The sequence below is a fragment of the Malus domestica genome, chromosome 06 (assembly GCF_042453785.1).
Source record: "Malus domestica chromosome 06, GDT2T_hap1".
Lineage (NCBI taxonomy): Eukaryota > Viridiplantae > Streptophyta > Magnoliopsida > Rosales > Rosaceae > Malus > Malus domestica.
In genome coordinates, this window is record NC_091666.1 from 8,233,656 (window position 1) to 8,249,000 (window position 15,345).

General features: G+C 38.2%; 1 protein-coding gene across 1 annotated transcript; it reads left to right on the plus strand.

Moving 5' to 3' along the window:
- Positions 1-3,341: 3,341 nt before the first annotated feature.
- LOC103405693 (phosphatidylserine decarboxylase proenzyme 1, mitochondrial) lies at positions 3,342-8,125 on the plus strand. The gene is made up of 12 exons (XM_008344720.4): positions 3,342-3,631; positions 3,896-3,984; positions 4,523-4,576; positions 4,715-4,780; positions 4,983-5,043; positions 5,202-5,311; positions 5,422-5,675; positions 5,771-5,877; positions 6,174-6,241; positions 6,759-6,836; positions 7,225-7,347; positions 7,693-8,125. Exons 1-12 carry the CDS (start codon positions 3,475-3,477, stop codon positions 7,852-7,854), a joined length of 1,329 nt encoding a protein of 442 aa, XP_008342942.3. The 5' UTR covers positions 3,342-3,474; the 3' UTR covers positions 7,855-8,125.
- Positions 8,126-15,345: the final 7,220 nt, after the last annotated feature.

Sequence of the window (15,345 nt, forward strand, 5' to 3'; positions counted from 1 at the left end):
GCGGGTAAGGAGGTGTTAATTAAGGCGGTTGCAATGGCTATGCCAAACTACGTGATGTCTTGTTTTAAGCTTCTGGTGAGTACGTGCAAAGAGATGGAGTGGGAAATAGCGAGATTCAGGTGGAGGGGAAACAAAAAATATTCTGGAATGCCTTGGATTGCATGGGAAAAATTGAAGAAAAGAAAGGCGAGGGGCGGATTGGGGTTTAGGGACTTACAATGCTTCAACCTTGCGTTCTTGGCTAAAATTGGGTGGCATTTGATGATGGCTTCGGACTCGCTGTTGGCTCGGGTACTTAAAGATAAATACTTTTCGAACACAACGTTTTTGGATGCAAAGTTGAGGTGTAAATCATCATGAGGTTGGAAAGGTATTTTTCAGGGAAAAAAATTCTTGAAAGGGGGTTGCGCTGAAGGGTGAGGGATGGAACAAATATCAGAGTCATTGAACATCCTTGGATTCCTATACCCAACACTTTCAGACTTCAAACTCAAAATGCCTTGATGCCAGAATGGGTGAGCGATTTGATTGATTTTGAGTTGGGTGGGTGGAATATGGAGATGGTACATGAGCTTTTTGATGAGGAAGAGTCAAAGTTAATTTTGGGAATACCATTGAGTTTGTTGGGTTGTAAGGATAGGTTTATTTGGCATCATATGAAACATGGAGGGTATACGGTTCGAACGGGGTATAAGGTGGTGATGGAGTTGCAAGCGAATGGGGAGTTTGGGAGAAGAGGTACGGGCGTGGCAAGTGGGAAGGTTGAAGGGGACCAATTGTGGAAAGGAATTTGGGGGCTTCATGTTCCTAATAAACTAAATTTTTTTATGTGGAGATGTTGCAATGGTTCGCTGGCGGTAAGAAGGAACTTGCTTCGAAGATGTATGAATGTGGATGGTCAGTGTGTGGTGTGTGGTGCTGTGGAGGAAACATAGGAACATCTTTTTTTTTCGATGTGTATTTAGTAAAGTGTTCTGGTTTTGCTGCCCATTACAAATTGATTCGTTGTCTTTGGTGGGACAAGACTTTAGGGGATGTTGGGAGGCTTTGTTGTCACATATTAAAAGATGGCAAGGCAGGAAAAAATTCTCTAGGATGTGGTATTCGGGTTGTGGAGAATTTGGAAGTGCTGAAATGATGTGGTGCTTCAAGGGAAAACATGGAATCCAATGGAGGCAATTGAGGTATGGAGGAGACATGTGGGTGAGCATCGGGTATTTGAGAAGGAGGTGAGGGATTCTTTGGTTAACTCAAAGGAAATTGGGGCACGAGAGGATGGTGGAGCAACTGAAGGGTGGAGGAAACAAAAGTTTGGTACTTTGAAAGTAAATTGTGATGGATCATGGAATTCGAAGACGGGGCTGGGGAGTTATGGGTGGGTGATTCGAGATTTTGTAGGTGTTCAAGGAGAGCAGGAGGCCATTCGGCAATCTTGGCAGAAGCGGAGGCCATTCGTGCAACATTTGTGTTTTGCAAAAACGAAGGATTTACGAAGGTGGAGATTGAATCGGATGCCCATGTGCTATTGCAAATGATTAACAAGGAGATTGAAGTAAATGCTGATTTGGAATGTCTTCTGTTTGATATTGATTCTTTGGTGAAGCATATTGAAGATGTCAAAATAGGGTTTGTGCCGCAGGGAAGCAACTTGGCTGCTCACACGGTTGCCTCGTTTACTGCCAAATATGGTGGTCCATTTGTTTGGGATGAGATAGGCCTTGAATTTTTATTTAATATTCTTGCTATGGATGTAAACATTTCGATTAGATTATAAATAAAGTCTATCTTTTGACAAAAAAAAAAAAAGAATAAATTGTTTGTCACTATTTTAGAATCCATATAATGTCAAGAACTGAAAATGGAAGAATGGTGTTGTAAATATTGTTAATTATGTGATTAATATGTAATATGCAATAAGTTAAAGAGAATTTTTCATTTTTCTTAAGATGTAAATTAGGTCAGTCGGTCAATGTAGCCACATAGTCCTCCAACACAAATTGCTTTATTAACAAAACAAATTCTTTCACTTTCTAATTCTGTAAGAAATATTTGTTATTTATCAATATTTTAAGGCATTTGCTTATAAATGAAGAACTTGTACTCATAATTTACTTTGTTAGAACTTAGAAGTGATATTCCTATAAACATGTCAATTTGTCTATTAAAAATTCAAGTGCTTCTCCCAAAACCAAAATTGCTTCTATCATTCATAAACACTTTGGGGGTGTTTGTTTCCCCTCACTAAAGTTCACTGGACTGGACTAGACTAAAAGTTAGTCCAGTCCCGTGTTTGGTTCCTGGCTGGACTAGTTTTAATGGGATTAGCCAAGACTCGCTTTCACTAACAACCTCACTAGCCGTTCTTAGCGTGTCCCCCCTAAAACCATTGGATTAGCTAAGAACTTCTTCGGCCTGCTTGAATCACCTTCCCGACCTCAATTTCGATGGCACAAGCTTCAGGCACGGCTTCATCTCCGACGACGAACTCGTCAACTTCTTCATCTCCGATGATGACCTTGTCAATGGGTCATCTTCGCCATCTTCTTCTCCTTCGCTGCTTCGTTATTGCCATGGTTGTGGCTTTGAAGCTATTGATTTTGGCTTTGCCTTCGGCTTGCCTCCTCATCAACTGGGTCATCTTCACCATGACTGCTTCGCAATCTCAGTAAATCAATTTTTGTTCTAGGTTTTTTTTCTTTCTGGTTTCTGGGTTTTTTTTTCTTCTAGGATTTGCAGGTTTAACTGGTTACTAGAAGACTTGCCTTTCTTTTTAGAATCTCTGAAGGCTTGGCGAATGGTTAACCAACAAATTCTCTTAATTAAACAAGAAAAGTAAGAGATTGATGCATAATTTGATAGAGAGAAAATGATGGAGAAGAGAAATGAGGAAGGGTAAAGGAAGGAAGGGGAAAGAAAATTTGCTTGGGTCCATTCATTTCCAGACTTCACTGCCCTTTAATTATTAATTTTTGTTTAATTTTTAAGCCAAAAGTGAATTAAAAATGGAAAAAAAAATGTAGTCTGTGACTTAGTCCGACACTACACCAAACTAAACTAGTCCAACTTAGTCTAGTCTAAGCAAGTCCAGCTTAGTCCTTGAAGTTAGTCCAGTCCGAGACAGTCCAGTGCAACAAACGTACCCTTCAAGTTTTTCTTCAAACCATAGCATTTTTAATCATCTGGAAACACTTTTAAGCCCCGTAGAAGCAAACTTAAACCGCATAAAAACTTCTATAGCACAGATACACTGTCACCATGCATTCCTGTGCATTAAACATTTAATTTTACATAAAATTATATTATTAACACAAGATAGCCAATAATTGCGGTGTATGTAGAGGGATGCACATGTAAATAGAAATTTTGTTGAGACGGGCATCCAAAGATACAAAACCCCAAAACCCTGTCCCTGTCATCGTTACCGTCCCTGCAACTCTGAGGCTTAAGACTGTATCTGAATCAAATTTTACAGAGATGGAATTTAGGGTTTCACATGGAATCCCTATGTTCTCTGGCTCCTCACACCTCGCTTACCTCCATAACCAGCGTCACTGCTTCTCTTCCCTCAAGAAACTCCATAAAACCGCTCAAGCTCGCGCTTTTGTCAATGGCGGAGGCGGCGGTTCTAAAGGTCAGTGTTTCACTTCCCGCTTTTCATTCCCGTTTGGTTCCTGAGAAAATTGAGCAAAAAGCAAGGATGAAACCTTAATTTGATGGAATTAACCCTCCACTTTGTCTTTCCTTTTATGCTAACAAACAAATAGAACGTAAAGAATTGGGATTTCTTGAATTAGTTACCAATCGTTGTGCGAGATCATTGGCACTATCGGTTTTGAATTTAGATTGCGGGATTATGAGCTATTTATTTGTTAATTGTTATGTAACTTATGTGCAGGTGATTCTTTTTTGTTGCCTGGTGCAACGGTGGCTACATTACTTATGCTCGGTGTTCTACATGGTCGTCGGATGTATGAAGACCGGAAGGTATGTGTGGGTGAATTACATTCCATTCATCCATAATAAATAGTTGAATAAAGTTGTGAATGATTGAATGAACCGAGCAGCATTTACTAATTACCTAATTAACCATGAACCGAGCTGCATTTGCTAAACCCATTTACTAATTAACCATGAATGAGATATGTGGGATAGTATGCCATTGAACAAAAGACATAATTTGTCAGATGCCAGACGATTGTGTAGCTTGAGAAGGTCCTTTGAGTAAAAGGATCAAATCATTTGACCAAAGCATCCGAATTCGAACGTCTAATTACACAGTTACTGTTTTCTGTCTGTCCCCTTTGGTGAATTCTACATGCTATATCTACCATTTTAATGCATAACACTTGAAAATTGAAATTTATGGTACAATACTTTCTATATATTTCTTACATTGTGCTACCTATTCCAAAAATGGACCTCGATTATTACACTTGCATGCATGTCCGATCATCGATATGAAGTTTACTTGGAGTTCTGGTGATTATTCATGACTAAATATTTTCTCCCACTTGATTGATAGGCCGAGGAGGCACGAGAGAATGGAGCTGAACTTGAGTTTCAACCAGATGTAAAAGTAATGTCTCAGTTGTAATTCTAGCTTGATTTTTTTTTTGTAACTTTCACGCTTTCACTATAGCTGTATGTTTTAATTTCAAAAATGTTTTTCCATATCTGACATTGACGTGAACTTTGTTTAAATTGGCAACCTTAGTCTAAATTTTTAAGGTTGCTGCCTCTGCGCTCCATTTCCAGATGTTGGGGATTATTGACAAGTGTGGTAAGTGATCTTCTCACTTCTTGATTCCTTATGTTTAACGAATCTTTTCCTTTCAAACCTATGTGTTCCATTTATTTTGTACACCTTCTTTGTTAGAGAAAATAGGTTTGTATTTCCTCTCATTATGTTGCCTTACTTATTTTTACTTGTGATATCAGATTGAATTTTAAATGTATTACTCACTATGATTTATTTTTGTTAGGAAATTCCAGTCTCTCTCCGCCCGCATGTTTATGGAGCGTGGGCTAGGGCATTCCATTCAAGTAAGATTTTACCTTAAATTTTTGTTGTCACACACCTTTTTAATACTTTTGATACTATAGCTAGTAACTTATTATTTTTGATAGAAAAGTAGAAATTTGTGCATGAATTTCAAAATTGAATGATATATATTTGATAATATGGTATGTTTGCATGTAAGACTTGGAAGAAGCAGCTCTGCCACTGGATGAATACGCATCTTTACGAGAGTTCTTTGTTCGAACCTTGAAAGAGGGTTCCAGGCCTATTGACCCCGACCCACGATGTCTGGTAACTGGTAACCAGCATTTTGGACTTCTTATTGTCCAATCTGTTCCTTTCTGAAGTGTTTATAGTATTACGTGACTTGTATGAATTTTTCTGTGGTGAAACCATGATAGGTTAGTCCTGTGGATGGTACAGTGTTAAGATTTGGGGAGCTTAGAGAAGCAGGAGCTATGATTGAACAAGTAAAAGGTTTTTCTTATTCTGTTTTTTCTCTGCTCGGTGCAAACTCATTTCTTCCTATGATAGCTAAAGGAGATATGCATGAGGAGAGTAGTGAACCAGAAAATACTTCCAGGGAGAAGAATAAAAAGTCATGGTTGAGAGTTTCATTGGCTTCCCCTAAAGTTTGGGACCCTGTGTCAGAACGGTAATGAAATACTTGCATTTCTGTTAATATTATCATTTATCATGTACCAAGTTGAATACAATGCAGATTAACACATACATAAGTATTCTTTGCAGTCCTATGAATGGCCTATTTTACTGTGTAATTTACTTGAAGCCTGGAGACTATCATCGTATTCATGCACCCACTGATTGGAATGTTCTTGTCCGCCGTCACTTTTCGGGTAAGCTTAAAGGCTGTTGGACCCTGGCATGTTGAACGCATTCCCTGTCACTTTGTATTAACAAATCTTTGGATTGTGAAGTATTCTGCCTACTTTCTTCTATTGAAAAAGTTCTTTATCTCTCTCAACATGTAATTGGCCATTTTCTGTATGTAGTAAACCAAAAGCTAAGACACAATTGATTGCTCACTTTTAACTTTTCATTTTATATTCTCATGAAGATCAGTTTGGCTTTTAATAGCATTGATTTAGCTCTTTCATTTGCTCTCTTTGTGATTTTGGTATTTACTTTGCAGGTCGTCTATTTCCTGTAAATGAACGTGCTACAAGAACAATCAGAAACCTTTATGTTGAAAATGAACGGGTATAGTGTTACTTATTATTAGTTTACAATAACAGGAATTTAACAACAATTAGCGAGATCGAATGTTGATATTGTTTGTTGTATTATCGATTTCATTGTTGTTATGAGAGATGCTTACTTATTCTAGAATGTAAATTCTGATTTTTTTTTTCTTTACATATTAGGGGTTAATGATGGATGCAAGAACTAATGTAATGAGAAGATATGCAAAAACCCGTTAACAAAAATGCAGGAGATGAACATAACAACATAATAAAGGTCTGTAAGAGGTTCTAAAGTGGATGCCATGTTGCAAGCATAAAACGAATTTGATACATTAAAATAAAAAACGTGCATTCCTTGGAAATATGTGGCCTTTTCATCCACCGTCAAATCATCCTATTGCTCCATGGTTCTCCCTTTGTCAGTATGCCAACATGCTTTGTTCTATGTTCGGTTGCCATCTTTCCAGGATTAATATGGGTTCCTTTGTTCTTTTATTGATGCAATTTTGTCTTTGCAATTCTTATGCCATCAGGTTGTTCTTGAAGGTCTATGGAAAGAAGGATTTATGGCACTTGCTGCTATTGGAGCAACAAATATTGGTTCGATTGAGGTTTGGCATTTAAACTTAAAATAATTTGTGTTATTGGCTGAGAAGGCTGAACATCTGTTTATGACACAATCAAATAATGTGCATAGAAGGGCTGGGTAATGCATAGGGTGGTTTTTCAAGTCACCGGCATCTTTTTTATTAAAGCAACTGAAATGGGGAGTTGCAAAGTATTGAGAAGCGTACAAGTGCTTCTATTTCGACAACAAAAACTAAAAAAGCTAAAATAAAAAATAAAAATAAAAATCATGAGTTGCACCTTGGCCCCAAGTGAAGCAAATCCAGATTGCCAGGTGTAATTTTCTTATTTGAGCTGGGTGAAATTGGACTACTAGTTTCTACTGATTAGCTTTCTATTGTTATTGACTTTGTCTTAATTTGCACATGGCAGCTTTCCATTGAACCAGAACTTCAGACAAACCAGGCCAGAAAGAAGTTACTGCCCTCAGGGCCTCCAGAAGAACAGTTATACGAGCCTGATGGTATTGGTAGGATGCTCAAGAAAGGGGATGAGGTCAGAGATGTACCTTGAAAATTTTCTAGGAGTATTATACTTTCATTACACGTCCAAGATATAAAAGAGAATGAAAGAAAACTGTTTGGAATATTAAAATCAGATAAAATCTTTTTTCATACTACTTATGTTATTCTTGCCCTATCTGGTACAGAATTTTTTTTCTTCTAACGATTCCCCTTTGCCTTGAACCTCTTTTTTGTTTTATATCTTGTGGGTTTCAAGCATAAAGATGGAAATCATTCTTAGGTTCTTGAATCCCTTTATTATCTTGATTTGTCAATGCTTTGTGCTTCCATCCATTCAAGGTTTTTATTTTACCTGCCACTGCTTCCATCTATTCAGGTAGCCGCATTCAACATGGGATCAACTGTGGTGCTTGTCTTCCAGGCCCCCATATCACTATCACAAGAAAAACGGGATTCCTCATCAGAGTTCAAGTTTTTGGTGCAACGTGGGGATAGAGTCCGCGTCGGAGAAGCATTAGGGAGGTGGTATGATCAGTAAGCCCGGCGTAGCTAGCCTGTTATATGATGCATTCAATCTGTTTATAATGAAAAAGAGGAACAAAAGAATCCGTTAGCTATTGCACTCACTTCCGAAATTCAAGTATTATATCATTCCTCTATGTGATGCTGCCTTTTACCGGTTTAGTTTTCAGGTACCCTTTTAAATTGTTCCAATTGTGTGTATATGTTGTCCAAAACTTGGATGCTTATAGAAGCCTCTGCATCTACCAAGCTAGATAATTAAAGGGAGTCATTTTGTTCATGTCAAATGCTCAGGAAATTGTGTTTAGTAAGAATTTTTTATTTTTTTTAACTTCCCTCTAATACTTAGGATAACTAAGCACATTACACACAATTATCATTTAGTCTGAGTGGCACTCAGCCTCGATTTTGTTGGAGGTCCTGAGCTTTATATGTTCATGGACGACAATTGTTCATTAGTCGAAAGAAAAGGTAAGAACGTGACACTTTTAGGGGCACCGTATGATGTACAACCTGCAAGGTTATAAGGTTGTTGCACAAGCACCCACCCACCCACCCCAATAGGGCCAAAACTAAGCCAGGATTGGTAGGGTTGTTTCATTTGTTGCGGCTTTTAACATGGTGGAAGCAAAGTTGAGTATATTATTTTGTGCTTTGCTTTGCTTTCCAGTATTTTATATTCTGCTCTTCATGATAAAGGTTATCTTGCAACATTTGGGGTCGTCCTGATAACGTTTTTGTTTTTGGTTTTTTAGCTTTTAAGATTTTATTATCAATCTTTATATTTTATTTGTTTTTCTTATGTTCTTCATATCTCAACACAAAAAGTGAAAATTAAAGATAAAAAACAAAAGGGAAAACTAATAAAAGTCCCTCACAATTATTTTTTTTGGGCAAGTTACGTTTCACCAACTCAACTTTGGATCGTATAACAAACTTATTCCTTATCTTTTGAACCTTGCAATGTTATACATCAATTTACGAGTGTTGCAACGTTTGATCTCTGTTAGAAAATCTGTTAAGCTAATCGTTAAGTGGTGACATTGTAACAGTTACTCGACTTCACTTTTGTATCCAAAAGCTTGGGTTTTTATTTTTTTTGTCTTCTGGACTCGTTGGATTTTCTCTAAATTTGCATCAGATGTGAACAAAATCAGAGACCCAACAAAGCACCAAGCAAGATGAGAAGACCTAAAAGTACAAGAAGAGAGAAACTTTTCAAGGAGAGTGGCAAAAGGCCTTTAAACACAGAAAGAAGAAAAAACAGCCTCGCTCCCAAACCTAAAATCTCAAGTCCCTCCTCCCCTTCCATTGTTCTCAAACCATGGCGGCAGTGTATTGCACCGTAGCCTCGCCGTTTGTCCCTCGAGAATTGAAATTCAAACTGAAAGTATCGTGATTCTCATGTCGGGACTCATTGGAAGTGAAAGAATTGTTAGAATTCAAATTGAGATTCCTGTCGAAGCCATTGCTGAGCTTCGGAACCTCGGAGGAAGTGCTGTCATTTACTGAACCTTCCGGGTTTCAGACAGTGAGGAAAGGGCCCGTGAGGTTGGCGCTGGGGAACAAGAGGGAGGGGACAACGGGGGAGGCAGAGTCTGGTAATTTGACGAACCTCGAGGTCCTTTGATTCTCAATCCAATTGGATATGGAGTAGCCTTGCACCTGCTACGTTAGCACTTAACGGATAAATTGACGGACAAGGAGACAAAGGTCGAGCATTGCAAAAAATTCTTAGGTTGGTGTATGACATTGCAAAAAATTCTTAGGTTGGTGTATGACATTGCAATTGTTAAAAAGATGAGGTAAAAGTTTATTACATGGCCTAAGTTGAGACGGTAAAATGTTATTAACCTTTTTTTTTTTAATCCTAAAACACCTAAACAACTTTTCTTATTCTTTAAGGCATTTTTGATATTGTAAGGACAAAAATAAAGGAGTCAAAATTCAAGAGGATTTTGAATTAAAAAAATGTTCTTAATAATAAAAAAAGCTTCCTTAATAATATTAAAAGTCAAGCATGTTGGATTTGGTGAAATGCTTTTAGGGTTAATATATATGGTGATGTGAAGTATTTGGAAATGTTCATGGAGTATGAGAACTTCTGTGTTGCATTATTTCAAGGGATAAGTATAAGCTACACATGCGAACATTAGGGCAGAATGACCATTAAGGGTCGCATAGTGAGTTACATTTGATGAAGGATATAATGAGCACGTGAAGGGATGATATGATATGACACTATGTGTATGATGATTTTATATTATTATCATATTTTATAGTGTAGGTAAAACAACACGTTTGACTGCGTATTACATATTCAACTCACAGAGCAACGGTTGTTGTTGCTCATCCCTTACCTTTATATTTTTCAGATGAGTTATTTAGCAAGATAGGTGCTAGACAAGTTGAAGTTATGTTAGATGAGGGATTTAAGGATTTATTTTATTTTGTACACCCTGTAAAGATTTTGAAGTTATTTTATAAGGGAAGTTTGCTTTTCGTTTTTATTTTTACTTTTATTTGTGCGCCGGGCGCAGGGTTAATTTTTCGGGCGTATGGTTATTTTATAAGAAAAGTAAAAATAAAGATTTTTACTTTTATGTTAGATGAGCTAGGCAGGAATTTTTAGAACAGTGCTGAAGGGTATTAGAGGTTAGGAATTTAGACACCCTTGAGCTTGTAGTCTAGGTTTGTCCTCGTAAATTTGGAGTAAGGTTTAATAAATTTTGAGGACGAAATTTGTTTAAGGAGGATAAATTGAAGGATTTCGTATTTTTGATATGTATATGTGTAGGGTTGTTACTTTGTTTTGTAAATTTGTACAATCCCACAATTGTGAGTGGGAGAACTAATTGCCATTAAGCTACTTACGTGGAGATTTCTGTAAGTGACAGCTTGAGTTTGCATGCGCTAAGTTGGAGGTGGCATTAAGTTTGCATGCAATCAACATGTGTTTGTGACTCATAGTTTTATAGGAGGAGCTGTCCAAATAATGGCTTAGATTATCCAAGAGGCAAACTTATTAGATGTGATGTCCATTTGGTCCAATCAGAGCATAGGGATAGCCGCCACATTCTACTATAAATAGTAGCAACTGCACTTCATTCTTTACAAATGGAGATAGCAGCAATGCATGCATACGTAGAGAAAAGTTGGGGAGGAAAAAGAAATAAAACTAAAAAAGAGAGACGAAAATGAGAAAGAGCTAGGGTTCGAGTTCTATGTGGAGAATGTTAGTATGCTTGTTTTGCCGAGGTTCTAATTATCGATCGAGATGAGTGGTGTTTATAATGTGTCTAAAATGTTATTATTTTCTGATAAATGTAAAACCATGAGTTATCGTGGATTTTTATTCTATTTCAAATATCTCTCTATTTTTAAGTCAAGCATGTTGGATTTGGTGAAATGCTTTCAGAGTTAATATATATGTGATACGTGGAATATGTGGAAATGTTCATGGAGCATGAGAAATTCAGTGCTGCATTATTTTGAGAGATAAATGTAAACTACACACGGGTTACATTAGAGCAGTGTGGCCATTAGGGGTCATGTGGTGAGTTACATTTGATAAAGGATATAATGAGCACTTGAAGGGATGATGTGATATGGCACTATGTTCTACTCACTGAGCGGCAATGGTTGTTGCTCACCCTTCACCTTTATGAGTTATTTGGCAAGATAGGTGCTAGACAAGCTGAAGTTGTGTTAGACAAGGGAATTAAGGGATTTATTTTATTTTGTACACCTTGTAAATATTTTGGAGTTATTTTATAATAGAAGTTTGTTTTTCATTTTTATTTCTACTTTTATTGGCGCGCTGGGTGCATGGTTAATTTTTCCGCCAACCTCGGATTTGGAGGGTGACAGTTGGCCTCATTTCCACTTAGTAACCATGTATCCCAAGGATTTGCTTTATGCTACTTTGAAGGTACAGTTTTCTAGATTTAGTTTCATGCTGTACTTCTGAAGCAGGTCAAATGACTCCTGAAGGTGTGTTATGTGGTCCTTCTTCTCTTTGCTTTTGACAAGCATGTCGTCCACGTAGAATTCCATCATGTCTCTGATATTCTATTTAAATATTTGATTGAGGATTGTTGGTATGTTGCCCCATCTTTCTTAAGTTTGAAGGGTATAACTCTACAACAGTACGTACCTTGATCAATAACAAAGGATGTCGCTTCCCTATCTGGTTCATACATCTTTATTTGGCTATACAAGAATTCATGAAACTTAGGAGCTCGTGTCCCCTGGTTGAATCTACCAAGAGGTTGATTTATGTGAGTTGATATGGATCATTAGGGCAGACTTTATTCAAGTCTATGAAATCCACACATATCTCCACTTTCTGTTCTTCTTTTGCACCAGAACTACATTTTCTAGCTAGTCTGGGTGGTGGACTTCGATTATGAAATGGGCATTTATGAGCATATCTATCTCGGCCTCTATGATCCTACTTTGTTCTGTTTCGTGGTTCCATTGACGCTTGATAACTGGTGTGCAGTTAGGTGTAGGTGGAGATGGTGGCAGATCACAGTGAGATCAGTTTCGGGCATGCAAATACGTCTTTGTTAACCCGCAAGAAGTTGGTGAATAGTAGTTTCTCTCGATCGGTTAGCTTCGCGCCGATCCTGGCTTTCTGATTCAGTCTATCGGGGTGGAGGATGATGTACACGGGTGTCCTTGTCCATTTTTGACTCCAGCGTACTGTCATCTTGGGGCTGAGATTCAGGTTAAATTCTGTATAACTTGTCTGCTAACCCCCTAATTGTGATTACTATGCTAATTCGTCTATGCGGGTATTAGAGCTCTGTTTTCCTTTCTTGATCATGTTCATGCTTTCGATAGTGCATCAACACGCTACCGATTGATCTTATTTTATTTCTTTTACTCTCCCATAAGCATGATAGCTAAGTAACTTGTGGTAACTGGATGGAACAACCTTCATCTTATGTAACCAGTTCTAATCGAGGATGGCGTTGTGGGGAGTCGGACAATCCATTACGTGGGAGGTCAGTAGGTAGTTATAGGGTTTTGCTTGGACCATTAGCCTTACTGTTCCCAAAGATCACATTGGTGCCCCATTGAAGGTGTAGAGGGTTGTCTTCCCTTTGTTGATGCTATCAAGAATCCCCATCTGGTACGAGAGGATAAACTAATTCTCCAACATCTACCTGGTCTACCTTTTAACGGAAGGGGAAAACTACCTATGAATTTCCACACAACTACTCATTTTGATGTGATCAGTTAACGATTTTCATATTCCACAGATCTTTATCATGTTGTGATGCAGACCACATAACTCAAATGATCGAATACTTGAAGACCAGCTAAGCAATAAATGGTTAGGCGCAGTAGCCGACGGTGAACTCAACAGCTCGGCGCCTAAGAATCCAAAACTCATGACCATAGTGACTCTATGGGATCATCAGCCTTTTTCGAAGCACTGTGCCCAACCGACGGTTCTATGGCTAAAAGTTTTGCAAGATGCTTTAAGCAAGCAAAATTTCAAGAAAAACAAAGATGAAGTAAAGCGAAAAAGCAGTTTATTAAATTTCTAGAAATTGATAAACTCGTACAAAGGTTGCCAAAATCCAACATAAGCTAAAAAGAGTAGACTACTCAATTAGCAGCTTGGATGACCTTGGGCTTTCCAGTAGCTATCCTGCCTTCAACAGGCACTTCGTACTCAACAATTTGCTCACCCGACACTTCATCTTCAATAACTTCGATCTTGGTAGTACCATTATCGATTGCTCAATCTATGGCAGTTGAGAAATCAAACTGAAGCACTTTCCTCATTCTTAGCAAGCAGCACAGAAGTAACAGCAGCAGAAGAAGGAGGCTTTGATGCCTTTTTAGCAGCCGAATGACTTCTTCTCAAATGAAGGTCTAGTAAGCAAGCTAACATACTAGCACGGCCCCACACCATTATTTTCTGCCCAAGTGGGCCAATTCTTGGCCCTAGCTAGCCAACTACGCCGCACCACCATGCATTAGCTCCCCAGAGCTGCCCTACCTACATAGCAGCCATATGGCTACCCAATCTCGTCCTCGGCCCCTGCCGAGCCATTTTATCAAGCCCTGAGGCTCCAGAAAAATAAAGAAGAAAGAAAATTATTTTTTTCTTACCTTGGTGCGGTGCGGAGAAGACAAAGAAAGTAGCGGAAGATGATTCTTAACACTGGCAAGCAAAGAAGAATGCTAAAGGAGGGGAATAAATCTCCTCTAGCTTTCTCTCTCGTTCTTGTAGGGATAAATAATTGCTACCCAAAGTTGATTTAATCCCCTACTTAAGGTAGGCTTAAATAGGCTTTGGTGGCAATTTATTTCCCTTTCCTAGAAGAATCTAATTTCAAGTCAAAGTGAGAGTCCGCATCAAATAAGGAAATGATCTTATGTTTCCCTAAGCAGATGGAGATTTCTACACCTACTGCCATTTCCTGCGAGTAGCCCAGCATGTGTGGGGATATTTGTGGAGCAAAATATAATCCAAAAAATCATGGACGCGACACGTGGACTTTTGGGGTTAAAAAGACGAGATTACCCTCGAGGCACACCGAAATTCCCACAGGCATGCAGCGGATAATAATGACTTAATTAAAGAAGAGTCAAAGGTGATCTTCATGGAATTTATTCAAATTCCCCTCATCACTCCCTCATTGATTTTATTGAATAAGGTAACCTCCAAAATTTCTTTAATTTGGGAATAAATACCATAATAATTGCAAAATATTAGTTCACATGATATCCTGCAATAATTCACCCAAGTCCACCATATATGGCCGGCCACTCTCCACCAAAAGAGTTGGCTACCCTCCTATAAGTACCCCTCTCATCTCACATGCTAAGCCATTTGCTACCCACAAACTCCTAAATACATTCTTTTCAGAATTCCATTAGAGATTCTTCGGCCAAAGCACCCCCAACATTCATCGTGGACACGTGAGGCTTTTGGCCTTACTCTTAGGTACTTTTATTTTGCAAGTGCATTTTCGTCAAAGGAAGAGACGGTGGAAATTTGCATCCGCATGATCAAATCATTTGTTTGCTTCGGAAACTGAGAAGTGAAGCTTGGAGGGGAAGTGTACACAAGGACTTTGAAATTAAGTATGAATGTTCGTAGTATTAGATGCGAGCTAACTTCTTACACATGTAATCTTCCCTTCTTTTTTCTCCTTATTGTTTCTAGTTATAGCCACTCTCTAGCTCCATCAAGGAGAAACTTCAGTTCGTGGTTGCGGTCCCTCTTTGTCGAAATAGCTTTCATGAAAAAGTAATCATAAATTGTTAATCATAAATGTAGAGGAGAGTAACAAAACTATCACTTAATACATATTGAACTGAAAAGCAATCAGAAATTGTTTCTAGTCTTGGCCTTTCACTGATGCCCATATTCAATCTAGAAGACTGCTCTAAATACTTATCATAGTTACTTGGAAGATTTAAAGAATCCAAAGGACGGGCTTATGCGTATATACAGAAAGATATTAGTTTTGAGGATACC

What these genes read in the sequence shown, in the direction of transcription:
- LOC103405693 (XM_008344720.4), top strand. Translation starts at nt 3,475, where the DNA reads ATGGAATTTAGGGTTTCACATGGAATCCCTATGTTCTCTGGCTCCTCA. An exon ending in CGGAGGCGGCGGTTCTAAAG is followed by an intron (nt 3,632 to 3,895) that starts GTCAGTGTTTCA and finishes ACTTATGTGCAG; the next exon opens with GTGATTCTTTTTTGTTGCCT. An exon ending in TGTCCGCCGTCACTTTTCGG is followed by an intron (nt 5,878 to 6,173) that starts GTAAGCTTAAAG and finishes TTTACTTTGCAG; the next exon opens with GTCGTCTATTTCCTGTAAAT.